General features: G+C 42.7%; 1 protein-coding gene and 1 non-coding gene across 3 annotated transcripts; both read right to left on the reverse strand.

The window, feature by feature from the left end:
- Positions 1-191: 191 nt before the first annotated feature.
- On the reverse strand, positions 192-17,598 carry LOC110522352 (WT1 associated protein). 2 transcript variants are annotated; one of them, XM_021600690.2, is made up of 8 exons: positions 17,284-17,590; positions 16,467-16,504; positions 16,307-16,362; positions 14,795-14,853; positions 11,782-11,909; positions 6,592-6,770; positions 3,453-3,607; positions 192-1,405 (listed from the first exon to the last, which is right to left on the reverse strand). In XM_021600690.2, the coding sequence occupies exons 2-8, from the start codon at positions 16,494-16,496 to the stop codon at positions 765-767; spliced, it is 1,248 nt and encodes a 415-aa protein (XP_021456365.1). In that variant the 5' UTR covers positions 16,497-16,504; positions 17,284-17,590; the 3' UTR covers positions 192-764. The 2 variants fall into 2 exon arrangements, with proteins under 2 accessions (XP_021456365.1, XP_021456366.1); XM_021600691.2 differs by having other exon boundaries at positions 765-1,405; positions 17,471-17,598.
- On the reverse strand, positions 3,228-3,362 carry LOC118964511. Its single transcript, XR_005051572.1, has one exon. It is a non-coding gene; the product is annotated as a small nucleolar RNA SNORA22 (small nucleolar RNA).
- Positions 17,599-22,131: the final 4,533 nt, after the last annotated feature.

Below are 22,131 nucleotides of genomic sequence, written 5' to 3' on the forward strand. Positions count from 1 at the left end.
CAGCTGTGGGAAGCAATGGAGTCAACATTGGCCAGCGTCCCTGTGGAAAGATTTCAACACCTTGTAGAGTCCATGCCGAGACAAATTGAGGGGGAGCAACTCAATATTAGGAAGCTGTTCTTAAATGTTTCATACACTTTCAATTCAATTGAGCTTAACAGTACATATGTTGAAAAACAAGAACAATCCAATCATGGTCATATTTAAGTCTTTATTGATATTGGTCAGTACATGAAAAGGATGGAAGTCAGAATAATGAATTCAACAAGGTACATTGCGTAGAAACTACACAAGTCAAACTGAAACATTTTGCCAAAGATGGAAACTTACAAACTGAATTTAAAACAAAACACAGGTCAACATCTAAAAGATGAAATCCTTGAACACTGCAAAGCTCCTAAAGTGAACTGTGGTTTGACTTTTATTGAACATGAACACACCACCAGATGTGTGACAACTTGAGTTTGTCATGAGTTCAAAAGAAGAATGTTATGGGTTCAAATAAACAAGAGATGGAAGAAAAATAATATCTATCTTGAAATCATACAAAAAACTAAATTCAAATCTACATATATTTCACATAATGTTCCGGTTTAGTAATGCAATTATTTTCTTTAGGTTGTGGCAGAGGTATCACGATAGGAAAGGGGGGGAGGGGGGGGGATACACAAATTCTGGACAACAGTACTGTTACCGACTATGTGTTCATTGTTTTTGTTTGGGTCTCATATAAAAAGAAAAAGACAGTGTTATTATAAAGTACATTACAAAACTGCGCCCCCGTTTGAGTCCAGGCCGTTCTGAGCATGCCGCAACCCAGCAGTCCTGTTGCCCTTGACGACTGGAACAGCCTTTTCCTCATGGGGGTCGGTGTTGGAGTCTGTGTCATTTGAGTGCTGCGTCAGGGACGTCTCGCTGCCAGTAGGGGAGTCCACGCTCTCGTACCCTGCACTCAGCTGGCTCCCGAAACCCCCTGCACCGTCACTAGTAAGGCCCCCCGCCGCCTCTGAGTGGTTGGAGAGTTTAGTCTCGCCCTCGCCGGGGCTGGAAACCATGGGAGACGGAGGAAAGTCTTCCTCTGTGCTGCTGACCTCACGGTACAGGCTGGGGGTGGCTGCTGCGCCCCTCTGGGAGGACGAGCTACAGTTGCTAGGTCCGTTGGAGACCCTCTCGCAGTCTTTCCCTGGCTGGACGGAGGGGGTGAAGGTCTGCTCGGCCTGGCTGGGGGGCTCGGCAGAGGAGCTGGAGGGTGAAGTCCTGCTGGGCCCTGCCCCAACAGAGGCAGCCTGAGCTGGGTTCTGGGAGAGCTGCAGACGGGTCTCCCTGAGCTGCTGCTGGAGGACCAGGATGGTGCTCTGCATGCCCTCTACCTCCTCATCCAGCTGGATGATGAAATCGTTCAACTCTGGGAGGGACATAAACAGACAACAGACGAAGCCAATGGTCAGAAAACAGGGAGATGGAACACAGTCAGGATCAAGACAAAGAGCCCCAGTTAAATGTTGGCAAACAGTTACAGTGCCTTGCGAAAGTATTCGGCCCCCTTGAACTTTGCAACCTTTTGCCACATTTCAGGCTTCAAACATAAAGATATAAAACTGTATTTTTTTGTGAAGAATCAACAACAAGTGGGACACAATCATGAAGTGGAACGACATTTATTGGATATTTCAAACTTTTTTAACAAATCAAAAACTGAAAAATTGGGCGTGCAAAATGATTCAGCCCCTTTACTTTCAGTGCAGCAAACTCTCTCCAGAAGTTCAGTGAGGATCTCTGAATGATCCAATGTTGACCTAAATGACTAATGATGATAAATACAATCCACCTGTGTGTAATCAAGTCTCCATATAAATGCACCTGCACTGTGATAGTCTCAGAGGTCCGTTAAAAGCTCAGAGAGCATCATGAAGAACAAGGAACACACCAGGCAGGTCCGAGATACTGTTGTGAAGAAGTTTAATGCCGGATTTGGATACAAAAAGATTTCCCAAGCTTTAAACATCCCAAGGAGCACTGTGCAAGCGATAATATTGAAATGGAAGGAGTATCAGACCACTGCAAATCTACCAAGACCTGGCCGTCCCTCTAAACTTTCAGCTCATACAAGGAGAAGACTGATCAGAGATGCAGCCAAGAGGCCCATGATCACTCTGGATGAACTGTAGAGATCTACAGCTGAGGTGGGAGACTCTGTCCATAGGACAACAATCAGTCATATATTGCACAAATCTGGCCTTTATGGAAGAGTGGCAAGAAGAAAGCCATTTCTTAAAGATATCCATAAAAAGTGTCATTTAAAGTTTGCCACAAGCGACCTGGGAGACACACCAAACATGTGGAAGAAGGTGCTCTGGTCAGATGAAACCAAAATTGAACTTTTTGGCAACAATGCTAAACGTTATGTTTGGCGTAAAAGCAACACAGCTGAACACACCATCCCCACTGTCAAACATGGTGGTGGCAGCATCATGGTTTGGGCCTGCTTTTCTTCAGCAGGGACAGGGAAGATGGTTAAAATTGATGGGAAGATGGATGGAGCCAAATACAGGACCATTCTGGAAGAAAACCTGATGGACTCTGCAAAAGACCTGAGACTGGGACGGAGATTTTTCTTCCAACAAGACAATGATCCAAAACATAAAGCAAAATCTACAATGGAATGGTTCAAAAATAAACATATCCAGGTGTTAGAATGGCCAAGTCAAAGTCCAGACCTGAATCCAATCGAGAATTTGTGGAAAGAACTGAAAACTGCTGTTCACAAATGCTCTCCATCCAACCTCACTGAGCTCGAGCTGTTTTGCAAGGAGGAATGGGGAAAAAAATGTCAGTCTCTCGATGTGCAAAACTGATAGAGACATACCCCAAGCGACTTACAGCTGTAATCGCAGCAAAAGGTGGCGCTACAAAGTATTAACTTAAGGGGGCTGAATAATTTTGCACGCCCAATTTTTCTGTTTTTGATTTGTTAAAAAAGTTTGAAATATCCAATAAATGTCGTTCCACTTCATGATTGTGTCCCACTTGTTGTTGATTCTTCACAAAAAAATACATTTTTTTATCTTTATGTTTGAAGCCTGAAATGTGGCAAAAGGTCGCAAAGTTCAAGGGGCCGAATACTTTCGCAAGGCACTGTATGGACTTTTGCCAGGGGGAAAATCCATTTGGTTTAATTGAATATTAGAAACATGTCTAAGAAACGCTGTAACAAAGTTCCTGCATCTGAATGTACTGGTCTGCTGAATACATGTGGAGGAGAATACAGCTCCTCCAATGCAGAGGTTACAGACCACACGTTAATGTAGCACAGTTTAATAACCAGGGGAGCTACAAAGCACCCATGGGTCTTCGCTGTGCTGAAATGTTACATTTCAAGCTTAACCTTTATGGCAAAGTAGAAATGCAGATGCTATTTGACTGTAGATGGAGGTGGGCTATTGTGTTCTCACCATCCTGGCTGCTCTTCAGCTCCTCACTGTACTTCTTCTGCAAGGCCAGCTCTGCCTCCAGCTGGGCGATACGTCCTTGGGACAGCTGCCTCCCCAGCTCCTGGTTCTCCTGGATCAGCATCCGGCACTTGGCCATGAGCTTCTTCCCCGTCTGGCTGCAAGGTAGACAGGCCTCAAATCACAAAATGAACCAGGGCCCAGCCAAACACCGCCCACAGGCAAGGACAGGGACAGCCCAATCAGTCCAGTGACCCAACCAGGTGTTGTTCAAGGTTGTCATTTTTGCAGTCATGAGCCACAGATGATCAAATTAGAGAGTTGTTAAGCGTTACAGGATCCACATGTAGATCAGATGTACACCTGCCCGACTGCAAATAAGAAGACCTGGAACACCACCATCCCATCTACTAACACTATGCATGTGGTCCATCCATACAGCAAGTTTCCATTTCCAAAAAGAGTACAGTTGAACATACCAGAGACAGTTTTGGGCTCAGCAAAGGATACCAGTAAAGTCCCCATAGATGATAAAACAGCAACATTCTTATAAAGTAGTATACAGTACCTTTACCTTTTGAGTACCCCTATGCACATTCTACTACTAGAAGCAGGCCTACACTGCCCACCAGGATGAATGACCCACCAAGTTAAAGTACCCAATTTCAGCAACCATACTTTTGGTTTCTACACGCCCAATTGTACTTTCAACAGCAAACGACACCATCAAAAATCCCAGTCTGTCACAACCAACGAGTTAGTCAGCACTTTGGTCAAGGTCACCGGAGATATAAATGTAGTAAGCATGACAAAACATATTTTCTCTATAGTACTTAGGGCTCAGACAGACCAATAGCGTTTGCTTGCTGAGAATACTTAGCACCTCAACGCAATTTGCGAACGGAGTGCACACCGATTTTACATGTAGAATCAGGTGAAAAATGTTTGTCAGTCAGACATCTACAGCGGGCGGTCCCTAAAACACAGTGCGCTGAACGATCAGCAGACGAACGCCACATCCACATTTGGTGCGAGACTTTAGCAGAAACTGAAGGAGCAGCCGATTGAGGATTATAAAAACACACAATCTTGTTACTTTGGTTGCTACCTGAATAGTTCAAGGGCTATCAACTATTTTTGCTTGCCATTAGCAAATGTAATGTTACTTCCTCTGAATCATACCTCATCAATGCTTCTTCGGCAACCACACCTCAGATCCTTGCAATTTTACCAGTTGTTCCCACCCAACCTCAATCTTTACTTTTGAACTCTTTATCCAATACAAGGCATTATACATTACCGGAACAATAATTAAAAGCACATCAATGGATATTGCAAAGAAAACTGAGGACATAAGCTTATACTCATGTGCATTATTTTATTTTTTTGGGGGGGGGCTCTTGTAATTTTAACTGTACGAGTGTTGTAACTAGCCTATATTGATGGCCAGATATCCAAGGCTGGATATAGGCTGTTTACCTAGTTGTGCTGTTGTTTGAAATTGAAAAATAAATCAATTAATTGCAGACTGCCCATAGATTACTATGACAAACAATTCATATCATCCCTAGAATGTTAACTGGAATTGAACCCCCCCACCCCAAACACAAAAAAAGTTCAAAAAGGTAATTGGCTAGGAGGGGAAAAGTGAGGTGAACAACAAATTAGACAAATAACAATATATTGCACTGAATAAATACAGTACCAGTCAAAAGTTTGGACACACCTACTCATTCAAGGGTTTTTCTTTATTTTATTTTTACATTGTACATAAAACACATATGGAATCATGTAGTAACCAAAAAAGTGTTAAAACAAAATATATTTTAGATTCTTCAAAGTAGCCAAAGTAGTGTACAAAGCTGTCATCAAGGCAAAGGGTGGCTACTTTGAAGAATCTCAAAATATAACATACATTCTGATTTATTTAACACTTTTTGGGTTACTACATGATTCCATTTGTGTTATTTCAGTTTTGATGTCTTCACTATAATTCTACAATGTAGAAAATAGTACAAATAAAGAAAAACCCTGGAATGAATAGGTGTGTCCAAACTTTTGACTGGTACTGTACATTCTCATGAAGTTGTAACATTACTTGTTTCACACATTTGTAATCACTATGAGAAAATAACACTCAAGCACCAACTGCAGTTGTGTATAGGTTTTAGAAAAAACAGTTCGGAATCATCGTAGCCTACCAGTTATTTTTTCAAGAGCACCAAATCTAACAGAGCAAATGGCTCTGTTGACACACTGCAGCAAGCGCAAGAGCACATCAGAGAACCAAAAGAGGAAAGTAAATGAAACCGCAGCATATGAAACTCACAAAATAAAACATGTAAATACACTCTACCAGTATGCGGGCCCATGATCAGACATAAGCGATCGGACCCTCGCTCGCCCACGCCTCAACCGTAGTCACTTCTGGACTAAGGATCTGGCTCCTCCCCCAGAATCTTAAACATTCTATTGGCCCCTCCTTCCAAAGTCTTACATCTTATTCTAGAGCTTTCCCCACAGTATTTTCATTGTATTCTACAAACTGTCCAAGAGTCTTAGAGTCTCAGGAGCACTAGCGGGTACGAGTGAGCTGTTTTCCACTGTTAAAATGTCTTTAGCTAGCGGGGCATTGTCTTTCAAATGTTCAATTGGTGATTTAGGCTAGGGGTGCTCTCCCTGCTCCGGCAGATTGCTCAAGACTGCCTCATTCTCCACCATAACCCCACATTTAATAAGGCAACTGTCTGGCTTCGGCTGAGGGGGCAGGGCATATCCGTCTCGGACGTGACCACCTCTTCAGGAACAGTTCCGACTCCTTCAGGGCCCCTGGACGGTGAGGGGGGAGATAGAGCTGAAACAAGTGTCACCTGACCATACTGTCTTTTTCATTCAGTTTAGATTATGTGATATGTAGCTGGGGGACAGTACAAGAGTACACAAAACATGGATGCCAGTTTTTTTTTGTGTGTTTGGGTTTGAGTTTTTGGTAAAGTTTGAGTCTTGTGGTGAGTACAGCATTTCTCAGCCTTTCGCCCCCCCACCATGATTCCTGCATGCCTGCAGTGGGGGTGGGGGGTGTGAGGAGGTCTTGGCTTTTTTGGGGGGAGGGGGGGGAAAGAGTTATTTTGATCGTCTTTACCTATCTGGTGTAAATTTCCAGGCACTCAGTTCATTTTGGGCCTGCTCCAGTTTGTCTTTAGTCTGTTCCAGTTCGCCCTTCATTTTGAGGAAAAATAAGTTTATGGCCGGGTCTACCATGGACGACCGCAGTTGGGCTGCACTGGGCTGCTGGACTTGCTTGAGGTACTGGATCTGGGTCTGCAGGTTGAAAAAGAGACAGGTGTCAATAAAAGGCACAAGCACAAACTCCATTTAGAAAATCCATCCTTAGGTTTGTACAAGTTCCCAATAAAATTACATTGACTGAATTTACAAAAGAGCAGGGGTGAAAGTAGATGTAATTTCTTACCGGTACGGGACACCCAAGTGCGCACACAATTTTATTTTAAATAACAAAAATGACAGGGTATCCTAATCTGCCAACACTGACAAACAGATAAAGAAAAACAATGTCTGATCCATATGATTGGCCTACCAAAAAATGGGAGACAAATACAATATGACGTCCATCTAACCTGGAGGAGGAAATTGTCCAAAAACAAACAAGTGGCACTGACCCATGGATAAAGACAGTGAACGTGCACACTCACCGGGGATATGACCGATGTTCTCCGCTTGTACCAATAAGATAGCTTAATTGAGCGAACAGTAGCCTAAGAATTTTAATAACTAAAAAAAAAAAACAGTCTTTTCATTGTCATATCTTTACAGCAACAGCCATTTGCTTTCCAAACTGTTTTTCCACGATTGTATTTTTAAAATATTGTGATGCTTGACTGGTTTTCTGCTTTTCACTCAACAATCTATTTGGTATTTGCAGCACACGCTGCCCAACTGCAGGCCCTTCCAACTGTAGGCTATGCAAAAAAAAAAGAGAAAACAACAACCTAATGATCCTCTGGCGAAATCCTGCTTTCTGATGTAGTAGCCTATTCTGAATGATTTTATTTATTTCTGTATAGACAGGAGTAAGCTTTTAGGATATCATTTTGGCAATTTCATTCAATTTACTTTAGGGGAAGCTTCCCCTAGCCTTATGGACATGTCGCCTATGCCTTTTAATGTGGCATAAATAACAAGTCATTATGTTTTCACCGGATTGTCAAACAACCACTTAAGGCGCTCCTGTAGGTTACATCCCTTTCTTACATACTGATTTTAGCATCCAAACCCCAGCAGTGCAGCCGCAATTTGAAAAATGGAAAGAGACATCAGTCACAAAACACCAGTAGTAAAAATACTTTAAAAGTACTAAAGTTGTATCTGTACTTTACTACTTAGAATTTTGTCAACTTTACTTGATTACATTTCTAGTCAAAATAAGGTACTTTTTACTCCTTATATTTTCCCTGACTCCCAACAATACTCATTACATTTTGAATGCTTAGCAGGACAGGAAAATTGCCTAATTCACACACTTATCACAAGAACATCCCTGGTCATCCCTACTGCCACTGACTTGGCAGACTCACTAAACACAAATGCTTTGTTTGTAAATTGTCTTGAGTGTTGAAGTGTGCCCCTGGCTATCATACATTCAAAAAAGAAAATCGTGCCGTCTGGTTTGCTTAATATAAGGAATTTTAAATGATTTATACTTGTACTTTTAGGACTTAAGTGTATTTTAGCGATTATATTTACTTTTGATACTTAAGTACATTTTAAATCAAAAACTTGTATATACTTTTACTCCAGTAGTATTTTACTGGGTGACTTTCACTTGAGTCATGACAATTGGGTACTTTTTCCACCACTGCAAAACACCTACGTGTATTGTAATGACATTCTGCACTTGTCATTACGCCTACACTTGTAACCTGAATAGATGCATCCACTGTTGTCCGCTTGCCTTGGTCACAGCTACTGATCAGCCCGCAATGTCCACAAGCGTCTCAGCCACTCATCTCCGCCTTGGCAAAATGTAAGCATTCTCCTCAAACCACAACACAATTTGGAGCGTATACCACCCGGTTTCCAGTCAATTCACTGTTTCATGTGGCGGACATGCAGTAGTGTCAAATAATGGTGTAGTAGTCTATAGTTTTTTTGGGCATGTTGTATTAAATTGTGATAAGCTCACGGTTTACCGGTACGGCGTACCCCCACTATTTATTTTACCGGTACGGCATACCCCCACCCCACTATTTATTTTACCGGTACGGCGTACCCCCACTAATTATTTTGCCAGAATGCAGTACCGGACCACCTTAGTTTCACCCCTGCATAAGAGGCAATGAATGTGGCTCCTAACAGAGCTATAACATCACAGTGGCCATTACTATTGCTGAAAACAATATCATGCTTACACAATACTTGTATACCTTTGTAAATCATTACTGAAAAATGCTTGACTTCAAGACACCTTGTTAGACTAGTTTAAAAGACAGCTTTGGATTGATTACTGGACTCATCTTGTGCACCATAACTCTTAGATGTGTGCATTGTTAGATACTACTGCACTGTTGGAGCTAGAAACACAAGCATTTCGCTACACCACCAACAACATCTGCTAAATATGTGTATGTGACCAATAAAATTTGATCTGATCAACTTAACATTTTATGTACCCAACTGGTCGAGTCAGTTTGATTGACCTCAGTTGATGGACAAAATGGATGGCATATGCTGCTGTAAAGCTGTTGGGTGAGCCACTGTTCTGTCAGTCAGAGAGAGAGCTTTGCCAAGGCGCCACATTGTTCATATACTGTATATCTTAAACTAGCAGTGAACCAATTTGACTGGAGCGAAGAGCGAGTTTTCCAATGGCCTTTTCGCCCGCTTAAAATGCCGCTCTCTTCACAAGCTCAAGGCATGCCCGTCCCAACATGCATTTGTAGGCCACTTGTGTTCTGATATAGCCCCTTGCCTAAGCTACTGTCATGGAGTTAGCTAAATATTTTCATAAAGAAACACCAGTGCAAAATCAAGGTGACTTTCTAGGATGGAGGACCAAGTGAGGGAGTGTGGCGATATAGTGTTCACAACTAAAGAATCATTGTGGAATCTGAAAAGTCACGTATGCTGAAAGCATGGTGTACTACGTTCACATGATAAGAGAAAGGAACAAGGTGGGTAGCTAGCTGTGTCATTGTAGCAACAGCAAACAAAAAAAATCTGTTCATTTTTGTTCTATTATCTATACAATAGGCCATCATTGATTTTGGCCCAATAGGCCTGACATATTACCTCTCAAGGAGCTTTCCATTTTAGCTAAAAACATTTAGGCCTATCTATATATAAAAAAATAAACATCTGCATCCCTACCCAGCCTTGCCCGAAGGGTGTTTGCATCTCTAGTGGCTCTGCAAGCGCAGAGAGGGTACTCCGCTGCTGGCCTGCTCTTCTTTGCAGGCTTTAACCTTGATATAACAGGCTAATAATCTAGCCTAAATAATACATTTGTTCCTTCGCTCCTGACCTATTTAGTGTTTATATGCTGTTTATTACGACATATAGCCTATTTGAAATGTTGAGCACTTCTTACAGTCACCTTTCATGTTAATTAAAATACTTGTCATTCAAATCATATGGTTTGGTTTTAATCCTTCAAAACCAGATGGTAGGTCCAGGTAGTCACAACAATAGATGGGTGTTGGTTAAATGGTCATTTGAATGAATGGAGCAAATTTGGAGCGGTAGTTTTTTTTAACCTGTAAGCGAGGAGCGGTTTTTAGCAGTACCCCATAATGACAAAGAAAGAGGTTATAAATGTTTGCATATTTATAAAAAAATACACCAAAATATCACATTTACATAACTATTCAGACCCTTTACTCAGTACTTTGTTGTAGCACCTTTGGCAACGATTACAACCTCAAGTCTTCTTCGAAATGACACTACAAGCTTAGTACACCTGTATTTGGGGAGTTTCTTCCATTCTTCTCTGCAGATCCTCTCAAGCTGTCAGGTTGGATGGGGAGCGTTGCTGCACAGCTATTTTCAGGTCTCTCCAGATGTTCAAATCGGGATCAGGTCTGGGCCCATCAAGGACATTCAGAGACTTGTCCTGAAGCCACTCCTATGTTGTCTTGGCTGTGTGCTTAGGGTCGTTGTCCTCTTGGAAGGTGAGCCTTCACCCCAGTCTGAGGTCCTAAGCGCTCTGGAGCAGGTTTTCATCAAGGACCTCTGTACTTTTCTCCGTTCATCTTTCCCTCGATCCTGACTAGTCTCCCAGTCCCTGCCGCTGAAAAACATCCACACAGCATGATTCTGCCACCACCATGCACCACCGTAGGGATGGTGACAAATCCTCCAGACATGACACTTGGCATTCAGGCTAAAGAGTTAAGTCAGACCAGAGAATCTTGTTTCTCATGGTCTGAGAGTCCTTTAGTTGCCTTTTGGTGAACTCCAAGTGGGCTGTCATGTGCCTTTACTGAGGAGTGGCTTCAGTCTTGCCACGACCATAAAAGGCCCGATTGGTGGAGTGCTGCAGAGATGGTTGTCCTTCTGGAAGGTTCTCCCATCTCCAGAGAAACTCTGTCAGTGAACATTGGGTTCTTGGTCACCTCCCTGACCAAGACCCTTCTCCACAGATTGCTCAGTTTGGCTGGGCGGCCAGCTCTAGGAAGAGTCTGGGAGGTTCCAAACTTATTCCATTTAAGAATGATGGAGGCCACTGTGCTCTTGGGGACCTTCAATGCTGCAGACATTTTTTGGGACCCTTCCCCAGATCGGTACCTTGACACAATGCTGTCTCGGAGCTCTATGGACAATTCCTTCGACCTCATGGCTTGGTTTTTGCTCTGACATGCACCGTCAACTGGGGGAGCTTATATAGACAGGTGTGTGCCTTTCAAATCATGTCCAATCAATTGAATTTACCACAGGTGGACTCCAATCAAGTAGTAGAAACATCTCAAGGATGATCAATGGAAACAGGATATACATAAGCTCAATTTCAAGTCTCATATCAAGGCATTTGTCTTTTATTTTTAAATACATTTGCAAAAATGTCTAAAAACCTGTTTCACTTTGTCATTATGGGATATTGTGTGTAGATTGATGAGGATTTTTTTAAATAAATTTTTGAATAAGGCTTTAACGTATTAAAATGTGGAAAAAGTAAAGGGATCTGATTACTTTGAGAATGCAATGCAGGGTGGAGGCATGCATGAACGTGTAAATGGAGGGCCAAGGGGAAGGACTACATATCCTGCAGTCTGCTCATTTAGGAAAACAGCAGGACGTATTGCAGTGGGGTACGTACTGTACACTCTTGCATTTCCTGCTCCTTAGTGGCGAGCCGCATGACCAGGATGTTCTCCCTGCGTGACGCCTCCTGCTGCTGCTGCTTCAGCTTCTCCTCAGACTCCTTCAGCCCTGTCACATCATTCGCTGAAACAGTGAAAGGACATATATAACAGTTAACCTCACCATCAGGTGTCAACTGAAAAGGAGCCAAGTTTTATATTTTACCTTTAAGTAATTACAATTTAGCAGATTAACACTGGAGTGATAGATGAGCAGATGGTGGTGTGTAAGTAGTCATACTGGTGTGCAAAAGCAGCAAAGTAAAAAATAAATAAAAAAATATGGGGGTGAGGTAGGTAGATTGGGTGGGCTATTTACAGATGGACTATGTACAGCTGCAGTGATCGGTTAGCTGCTCAGATTGCTGATCTTTAAAGTCAGTGAGGGAAATGTAAGTCTCCAGCTTCAACGATTTTTGCAATTCGTTCCAGTCACTGGCAGCAGAGAACTGGAAGGAAAGGCGGCCAATTGAGGTGATGGCTTTGGGGATGACCAGTGAGATATACCTGCTGGAGCGCGTGCTACGGGTGGGTGTTGTTATCGTGACCAGTCAGCTGAGATAAGGCGGAGCTTTACCTAGCATAGACTTGTAGATGACCTGGAGACTAATATGTAGCAAGGGCCAGCCGACTAGAGCATACAGGTCGCAGTGGTGGGTGGTATAAGGCACTTTGGTAACAAAACGGATGGCACTGTGATAGACTGCATCCAATTTGCTGAGTAGAGTATTGGAAGCTATTTTGTATATGACATTGCCGAAGTCAAGGATCAGTAGGATAGTCAGTTTTACTAGGGTAAGTTTGGCGGTGTGAGTGAAGGCGCTTTGTTGCGAAATAGAAAGCCGATTCTAGATTTGATTTTGGATAGGAGATTTTTTATGAGTCTGGAAGGAGAGTTTACAGTCTAACCAGACACATAGGCATTTGTAGTTGTCCACGTATTCTAGGTCAGAACCGTCCAGAGTAGTGATGCTAGTCGGTCGGGCGGGTGCGGGCAGCGAACGGTGGAAAAGCATGCATTTGGTTTTGCTACCGTTTAAGAGCAGTTGGAGGCCACGGAAGGAGTGTTGTATGGCATTGAATCTCGTCTGGAGGTTAGTTAACACGGTGTCAAAAGAAGGGCCAGATGTATACAGAATGGTGTCGTCTGCGTAGAGGTGGATCAAGGAATCACCCGTAGCAAGAGCGACATTGTTGATATATACAGAGAAAAGAGTCGGCCCGAGAATTGAACCCTGTGGTACTCCCATAGAGACTGCTAGAGGTCCGGACAACAGGCCCTCCGATTTGACACACTGAACTCTATCTGCGAAATAGTTGATGAACCAGGCGAGGCAGTCATTTGAGAAACCAAGGCTATTGAGTGTGCCAATACAGTGATTGACAGAGTCGAAAGCCTTGGCCAGGTCGATGAAGATGGCTGCACAGTACTGTCTTTTATCGATGGCGGTTATGATATCGTTTAGTACCTTAAGCATGGCTGAGGTGCACCTGTGACCAGCTCGGAAACCGGATTGCACAGCGGAGAAGCTACAGTGGGATTCGAAATGGTCAGTGACCTGTTTATTAACTTGGCTTTCAAAGACTTTAGAAAGGCGGGGCAGGATGGATGAAGATCTGTAACAGTTTGGGTCTAGAGTGTCACCCCCTTTGAAGAGGGGTATGAACACGGCAGCTTTCCAATCTTTAGGGATCTCGGACGAACTGAGAGGTTGAACAGACTGGTAATAGGGGATGAAACAATGGCAGCGGATTATTTTAGAAAGAGAGGCTCCAGATTGTCTAGCCCAGCTGATTTGTACAGGTCCAGGTTTTGCAGCTCTTTCAGAACATCAGCTATCTGGATTTGGGTGAAGGAGACGCTGGGGAGGCTCGGGCAAGTAGCTGCGAGGGGTGCAGAGCTGTTGGCCGGGGTTGGGGTAGCCAGGGGGAAAGCATGGCCAGCCGTAGAGAAATGCTTATTGAAATTTTCGATTATCATGGATTTATCGGTGGTGATTGTGTCGCCTAGCCTCAGTGCAGTGGGCAGCTGGGAGGAGGTGCTCTTGTTCTCCATGGACTTTACAGTGTCCCAAAACTTTTTTTGGAGTTAGAGCTATAGGATGCAAATTTATGTTTGAAAAAGCTAGCCTTTCCATTCCTGACTGACTGTGTCTATTGGTTCCTGACTTCCCTAAACAGTTGCATATCCGGGGGACTATTCGATGCTATTGCTGTCCGCCACAGGATGTTTTTGTGCTGATCAAGGGCAGTCAGGACTGGAGTGAACCAAGGGCTATATCTGTTCTTAGTCCTACATTTTTTGAAAGGGGCATGCTTATTTAAGATGGTGAGGAAAGCACTTTTAAAGAACAACCAGGCATCCTCTCCTCTCAGCCTCCTGTATTTATGCTGCAGTAGTTTGTGTCGGGGGCCACCCCACATAGCCTGGTTCCTCTCTAGGTTTCTTTCTAGGTTTTGGGCTTTCTAGGGAGTTTTTCCTAGCCACCGTGCTTCTACACCTGCATTGCTTGCTGTTTGGGGTTTTAGGCTGGGTTTCTGTACAGCACTTTGAGATATCAGCTGATGTACGAAGGGCTATATAAATTTGATTTGATTTTCCGACGGGATGAGGTCAAAATCCTTCCAGGATACTTGGGCCAGGCCGGTAGAAAGGCCTACTCACAGATGTGTTTTAGGGAGCGTTTGACAGTGATGAGGCCTGGTCGTTTGACCGCGGACCCACAGCGAATGCAGGCAATGATCGCTGAGATCCTCATTGAAAACAGCAGAGGTGTATTTGGAGGGCAAGTTGGTCAGGATAATATCTGAGGGTGCCCATGTTTCCGGATTTAGGGTTGTACCTAGTGGTTTCCTTGATACCATAACAAAAATAAACTTCAATGGTGTGGATTTGTACCCCCCAAAGTTTGGTATCGAATGATGACTTGATGAAATGTTGGAGTAGGCCTACATTTGTGGATCGCTTACAATTCAGATCAGCATATTTCACCTCCAGGACCTGGACATAGGCTTCATGTTGTTTCCACCTAAAGGACAAATAATAAACATGAACACATTGATAGGCCGGACACATGACATTTTTAACAATGCTTTTATCGGACAAAAACTAGTTCATTGCATCCTCTGTGGAGCCCATTTTCATAATATTACCATATGCCCCAGCTGCCTGCCGTAGTTTTGAAGTAATCACACAAAAAAAACAGGCCTTATTTTAGGACATTTTTCACCCTGCCAGCTCCTATTAGTGCTATTGAGCACCGTGGCACTAACTCCCTTTCAGAACGTTCTATTCCCAGCTTATGTTTTATTTTTATTTCACCTTTATTTAACCAGATAGGCTAGTTGAGAACAAATTCTAATTTGCAACTGCGCCCTGGCCAAGATAAAGCAAAGCAGTGCGACACATACAACACAGAGTTACACATGGAATAAACAAACAGTCAATAATACTGTAGAAAAAGTCTATATACAGTATGTGCAAATGCGGTAGGATAAGGGAGGTAAAGGCAATAAAAAGGCCATGGTGGCGAAGTAATTACAATATAGCAATTAAACACTGGAATGGTAGATGTGCAGAAGATGAATGTGCAAGTACAGATACTGGGGTGCAAAGGAGCAAGATAAATTAATAAATAAATACAGTATGGGGATGAGGTAGTTGGATGGGCTATGTACAGGTGCAGTGATCTGTGAGCTGCTCTGACAGCTGATGCTTAAATCTAGTGAGGGAGAGGAGTCTCTAGCTTCAGTGATTTTTGCAGTTCGTTCCAGTCATTGGCAGCAGAGAACTGGAAGGAAAGGCGGCTAAAGGAAGAATCGTTCTACGTCGCAATGCCTGCTTTGCCATTGTTGGCAATGGAGAGCCGCCCACAGTGTTTGTAGTTAAAAGGTAAGCAACAAAAAAATTACTCATGGAACTGAGGTAGTCCCATTGTTTCCTAGAGGGAAATATAGGTATGTCTGTCTATTTTGCAAAATATCTCACAATGTGTATATTTAGATTTTATATAATTGGATACCATTTTAATCATGAGTATCTCCTCTTTCTAATTATGTAAGGCTGGGCAGTGTATTCTGTTGTCATCAAATGCTAGACCAGAAATAGTTAGAAGTTGACATTTTTTCCCCTACTTACTCGTTATGCAGACAAAAGCACACTTGGCACCATCGAGGTGCAGATGTTACTTTTTACACAAGTTATTTTTCAGTTTCGTCCAAAGAACAGATTGTAGTTGTGCCACTTCGGCAAAATTGAATTATATGCATCACTCCAGCCAAAACAGGCTCTGCGGACGTTCGATTCCATTAATTTGCTATGGGCTCGCGCTAGTGTTCCAGTTTAGCCAACGTTCTTTTGCCATTTTCAGCCTTAGGTGAATTTTAACTTGTTCCATTGTGCTGCTTAACATTGAACACACTTGTCCTCACATCCAAACAGAATTGTCCCATCCTCCATCTACAGTAGTGTTATCCATTTACCTCACACACAGTTCCTCTCGGGTCAGGGTCTTCATGTCAGATTCACTGAGGCGAACCTGGATGAGGAAGATGGGAATACTCTAGTCAGCAAGTAGAAGTATTTAGCTGCATATCATGATCAATACTGAGACACTTGGTTTCCTAATAGTCTCTCTCTCACCTTCTTTGGAAGGGGTTCCTCATTCGTCATTCTGAACTCTGAAAGGAAAGTGAAAGCAGTAGCAATTAATTCAGTGGACGCTTCAAAAGCAAGACGTTCGGTTCAATAACGATACTTGAGGTCGAATGAACTGCTAGTTACAGCAGATCTTGCAAATATTCGGACAACTTTCTTTTCGCAGTTCCTTTGAGGCGCACACCGCTACCGCACGGTGGGTTGGCAGTTTCACTTTCAGTGTGGACACGATTAGCTAGCTAGTTAAGTTAGCTACTGCTACCATATAATACACCAACTAACTAGGTACAGTTGTTAGCAAGTTGAAATAATAAAAATATCTGAATTTGCATATGCCTGTCTGATGCATTATTTGCTTGCTTTAGCTCTAACGTTAACCGTCATGTATCGATGTTAAGTTTTGTGGATTTGCACTACTGTTAACGTTAGCTGGCTGATCTCTTAATGTTACCGTTGGCTACTTCAAGGTTACCTAACTAAAAACCATAATTCTATTAACTGTTAATATGTAGCTGTGTCATTTTAAAGTATCGAGTTAGCAGGATAAATATGCAATGGCTATCCAACTGTTAGCTAAAAGTAGCTAGCTAGCTTAACGTTAACGGAATAACGAGCATGTAAAAAAAAAATATATATATATATATATACAATTAACACCCTCGCATTGACCAGCGTCACGAGACACTTTTGAATTCAGTCTACAAGGAAGTGTTGCCTATTTTTAATTTTGACCTCAAATAAATGTCAATATGCATCGGCTTAAATTGTGTTTTCCCCCCAAAATGTTCAGCTAGCTAATTACCTGTGGTCGGTTCTTTGCTAGCTATATTTTCCGTTTCTTGTTGTCACAAAATGGCGGAGAAAGACGACTCCTATCCCCGTCCACAAATGAACATTGCTTTTTCCTTTCGCACAAAACCCTGCTGCGAATGAACACTTACGCGTTTGCTTTAATATTCGAAACCCAAATGTATTGAACGCCCACCTACCTATATGCAATTTACAATCCGAATTTGCTAATTTCTGAGTTAAGGGCTGCCAACTTTTGAAAATGGAGTAGCTTGGAGTGTGATTTCATATCGTAAATGGCTCCACCCTTAACCAGGGGGCCCTCACCCCCTCCTGAACAATCTGTTTTAAAGCAAATGTCCTGCAATTCTACATATTTTCACATGGTTTAGGCCCATGACCAGGGTTGAATAAACATGTTAAAAAATCACAGGTCAAGTGTTTTCAGGATTCTTTTAAAGTTGAATACATACTGGACGACTTGGTGAAGTTAATTGTAGATTATTTGGGCATGACATTTCGTTTTTGCTAACTGGGGGACATTGAATTACATTGTTTTTTAGTTAGAAAATGCTAATATTAATTGCTGGTGGCAGTGGCTAACCATAGAATGGATTGCAGTCTTTCCTTGTCCATAAGAAACCAACATGTAAATATGTAATTCATTTGGGTAAGCTATCCCTTTAAAATATGACCATAGAAAATCCTGCCTAGAGGTACAGTAGTTCTCCAAGAGGGTAGGCCACCCAGGCGCCCACCACTGATCTGTTTCCCAAATACTGGGGGTTTGAATATGTTCATGTGACAAATTACCCCACAATCAAGAAATACCGTGCCACCATCTTACTCTATAGGCAAGATATTTTGCATTTATGCCTATCATTTCTGTTTAGCAGCTTGTGGACAGTACTAAAATGACAAAACAAGATATTTGAGGAAAGGGGCACTTCAATATAGCCTAATCTCATTTTATGACGTAGCATATATTCAACACTGTCCATACATTTTTACAAAAAAATGCATAGCCTTCATTGAACTTTTTACATGTATTTTTTAAATGTATTTTCAAAGAAACAAGTAGGCATATCAAATTTCAAAAAACCTAATTATACCAGCAAAATTGGTAAGAAGGGAAACAATAGAGACGGAGGTGTGGGTCATGAAAGAAGATGGCGGACAAGGAAAAAAGGAAGAAAATGGTACATAATTATGAATAAAAATGGAACGGGGGATTGCAGAAACCTTCTGGAAGCTCTGGTGAAGGAGAAAGGAGGAGAAAATGTGAATATGTTTTGAAGGAAAATTTTATTTATTTAACTATGCAAGTCAGTTAAGAACAAATTCTTATTTACAATGACAGCCTAGGAACAGTGGGTTAACTGCCTTGTTCAGGGGCAGAACGACAGATTTTTACCTTGTCAGCTTGGGGATTCAATCTAGCAACCTTTCAGTTACTGGCCAAACGCTCTAACCACTAGGCTACCTGCCGCCCCAGGTGGAAGTCAGTTAAGAATAAATTCTTATTTACAATGACGGTCTTCTGGGGAACAGTGCATTGTTCAGGGGCAGAACGACAGCTTGGGGATTCAATCCAGCAACCTTTCGGTTACTGGCCCAACGCTCTAACCACTAGGCTACCTGCCACCCCAAATTACCCCAAATTAACTAATTGTGGTGGCAGGTGCAGTTATGACCGCCGAAAAGGAGCTGGTTGTACTGTAGAGGGAAGCGGTGTGGCGAGGTTGGTTGGCATCAAGTGCAAAAAGAGGGGTACGTGCTGTAATAGCTCAGAGATGGAACCTGACGAGAGTATGGATGTATTGCCTGCGGTGAGGACAGCCAGGTTTATGCCTCGTCCCGAGGATGAAAAGGATGATTCTGACCCAGTGAGAGTGAGGTTTATGGAGATAAAGGATCCTTGCATTTTGTGTCAGGTTGGGTGGAGAAGAGGTTGGGGAATGTTGAGTTGGTGAGAGTAACTCTGAGTGGATTGGTGATGATTTATTGTGTTTCTTCAGTCCAGAGGGAGTGGGCGCTCAGGATCACACGATTAGGGACAAGAAATGTGGCATGGATTGCTCTCCGGAGCAAGGTGCTGTGGAAAGGAGTGATCACGGGGTGGCATTAACTGTTGATGAGGATCAGTTAAAATGGAAAATTCCCGGTGTCTGTGATGTCAACCGTTTGGTGTGATGGAGATCCGGTGGAGAGCGTGGGGAAACAGAGAAGGTATTGTCCATCCTGCTGAGTTTTGATGTAGAATCGCTGCCCGACAAGGTCAAGTTAGGAAATGTAAGTTATCCCATGAGAGCTTTTGTTCCGTAAATACAATGATATTTTAGGTGTCAAGTTTATGGACATGTTGTAGCAGTGTGTAGGAGGGAGATTCCTAGATGTGAGAAGTGTGCAGAAGGGCATGAGACGAAGGAAAATGTAGTATTGGTGGAGAAAATTGTGTGTGTTTAGTTGTGGGGGTGCCCATAGGGCTGGAGATCGGAGGTGTCTGGTGAGAGAAAGGCAAGTTGAGGTTGCCAGGGTTAGAGTAGTACAGAAAGGGTTGTATGCTGAAGCAGTGAAGAGAGGGGTAGAGGAAGATGGGTACAGGGTAAGGAATACTGAGAGGATTCCTGAGTAGGCAGAGACCAAGAGAGAGTGATGGGAAGAATATGTGCATAGAGAGAGGGCTAATTGTTGGCAGAGCAATTTTTATTTTTCCAAATGTTGTATTACCATATCAATAATTTTATGTAGGTAGGCCGTGAATGGCCTCACACACCAGTACAGTAGGTGGCGGTGCATGCACTTAAGTTGGATGCGATCTGCCATCAAAAATGCTAAAGAAGAAGAATCTGCCCGGTTTAAACTGGGGTGGCAGAAAAATTATGGATCTCCCTTGTGAAGCTGCCTTGGGCAAGGCTTGCGATGTAGAATTATTGGCGCATTAAAGTTCTTGCTATTCGAATTCGCCACAGGACAATGAGACAGATATTTCACCGAATATGGTAATGAGAGGAAGCCCACTGGCCGACAGTGGGAGAAGATGGAACGATATGGATTTTGGCCGACGTTCTTCACATTTTCTAACCGATAAAACATTTGATCTCAATAGCAAGAACAATATGTTATGAACAGAGTGGACTAAGCTTTGTAGATTTACCCTTTAAATCGCGTTCTTTAGAAGAAGTGCAAAGGCGAATTGAGTTATTGCACACGCGCTCTTCACATAGGTGAGGTTCACTCTGTTAGTTCCCATTGGAAACGACAGCCAGTGGTCTATCTTGGTTTAGTTATACAAATCTTTGGTATGGATATGGCGTCGCAGCAGCGCATCAAAGCTCTCTGCTCACAACCATACAGTGCTGAAGAACGACGCCCTTCTAGCCCCTATGTTAACATAGAGTATGTTAACATACTAGCAGAGATGCTAGGCTAGCTCACTGTCACCTCAGAATCACATCCATTTCAATTACTATCCATGCAAACATGTTTCATGTTTTGAACTAACCAGATAGCGTTTCAACATCTTCAGAAAACGGGGGAACTTCGCATGATTCACTACTTTATGCTTTATGTGCCTATGCCATCAGCCAGGTAGCTGGAATGTTAGATGTGTTTAAGTATCATTTGAAAGCTAGAATAAAAGTACATTACACAGTATTTCAAAATATATATATATATATATATATGTCAACCAGTTATTGCCACGAGTTCACATGTAAAGTTCTATTATGGACTAGTTTGGTAAGTAAACGTGAAAAATGCAACTTGGGTAAAGAAAAAAAGGCCAAGCCAAACAAAAAGTGCTTGCTTGGTGGGCAAAACAATGAAACAACGCCATCTGCTGGAGGGAGACAGATTTCCCCCGAATTGGGCCTCTCTTTGGTCAAACTCATTCCACAAAGGGCTGAGTGTCTGCTGGTTTTAATTGAAAGCAAAAACTAGTAGACACTAGGCCCTCCATGGAATGAGTTTGAAACCCCTGCTGTGTACCATCTCGTCCTCACCCATCTGGAAAGGAAATGGGTGGAACTATAATCTTTGCGGGGCGGCATTTAGCTTGGTTAGAGTGTTGGGCCAGTAACCAAAAGGTTGCTGGATCAAATCTGAGCTAACAAGGTAAAAATCTGTTGTTCTGCTCCTGAACAAGGCAGTTAACCCACTGTTCCCTGGTAGGCCTAGTTAAATAAAGGTTTTAAAAAAAACAATGAAATATTTAAACGATCAGGGGGTGTTATACCACGGCTAAGGGCTGTTCTTGCGCGCAACGCAGATGCCTGAACACAGCCCTTAGCTGTGGTATATTGGCCATATATCACAAACCCCTGAGATGCCTTATTGCTATTATAAACTGTTTTCCAACGCAATTAGAGCAGTAAAAATACATGTTTTGTCATGCTCGTGGTATACGGTCTGATTTACCACGGCTGCCAGCCAATCAGCATTCAGGGATTGAACCATCCAGTTTCTAATTGTATTTTGTATTTCAAACGTTGTATGAATCCCGGTTTCAACTGTATCAGGCAGATGGCAGGCAGCGTGTGTGGGTGAGCGGTTTGCTGACATCAATGTTGTGAACAGAGTCCCCCATGGTGGCGGTGGGGTTATGGTATGGGCAGGCATAAGCTACAGACAATGAACACAATTGCATTTTATCAATGGCAATTTGAATGCACAGAGATACCGCGACAAGATCCCGAGGCCCATTGTCGTGCCATACATCTGCCGCCATCACCTCGCGTTTCAGCATGATAATCAAGGCCCCATGTTGCAAGGATCTGTACACAATTCTTGGAAGCTGAAAATGTCCCAGTTCTTTCATGGCTTGCATTCTCACCAGAAATGTCACACAATTAGCATGTTT

Source organism: Oncorhynchus mykiss, chromosome 4, assembly GCF_013265735.2.
Source record: "Oncorhynchus mykiss isolate Arlee chromosome 4, USDA_OmykA_1.1, whole genome shotgun sequence".
Lineage (NCBI taxonomy): Eukaryota > Metazoa > Chordata > Actinopteri > Salmoniformes > Salmonidae > Oncorhynchus > Oncorhynchus mykiss.

Bases quoted from the DNA above. Each gene is read 5' to 3' on its own strand.
- LOC110522352 (XM_021600690.2), bottom strand. From the start codon at position 16,496: ATGACGAATGAGGAACCCCTTCCAAAGAAG. The intron at 11,910-14,794 runs GTAAGCGATCCA...TCACTGTTTCAG, and splicing joins GAAATATGCTGATCTGAATT to CGAATGATGTGACAGGGCTG. The intron at 6,771-11,781 runs GTACGTACCCCA...TTCAACCTGCAG, and splicing joins AGGAAATGCAAGAGTGTACA to ACCCAGATCCAGTACCTCAA.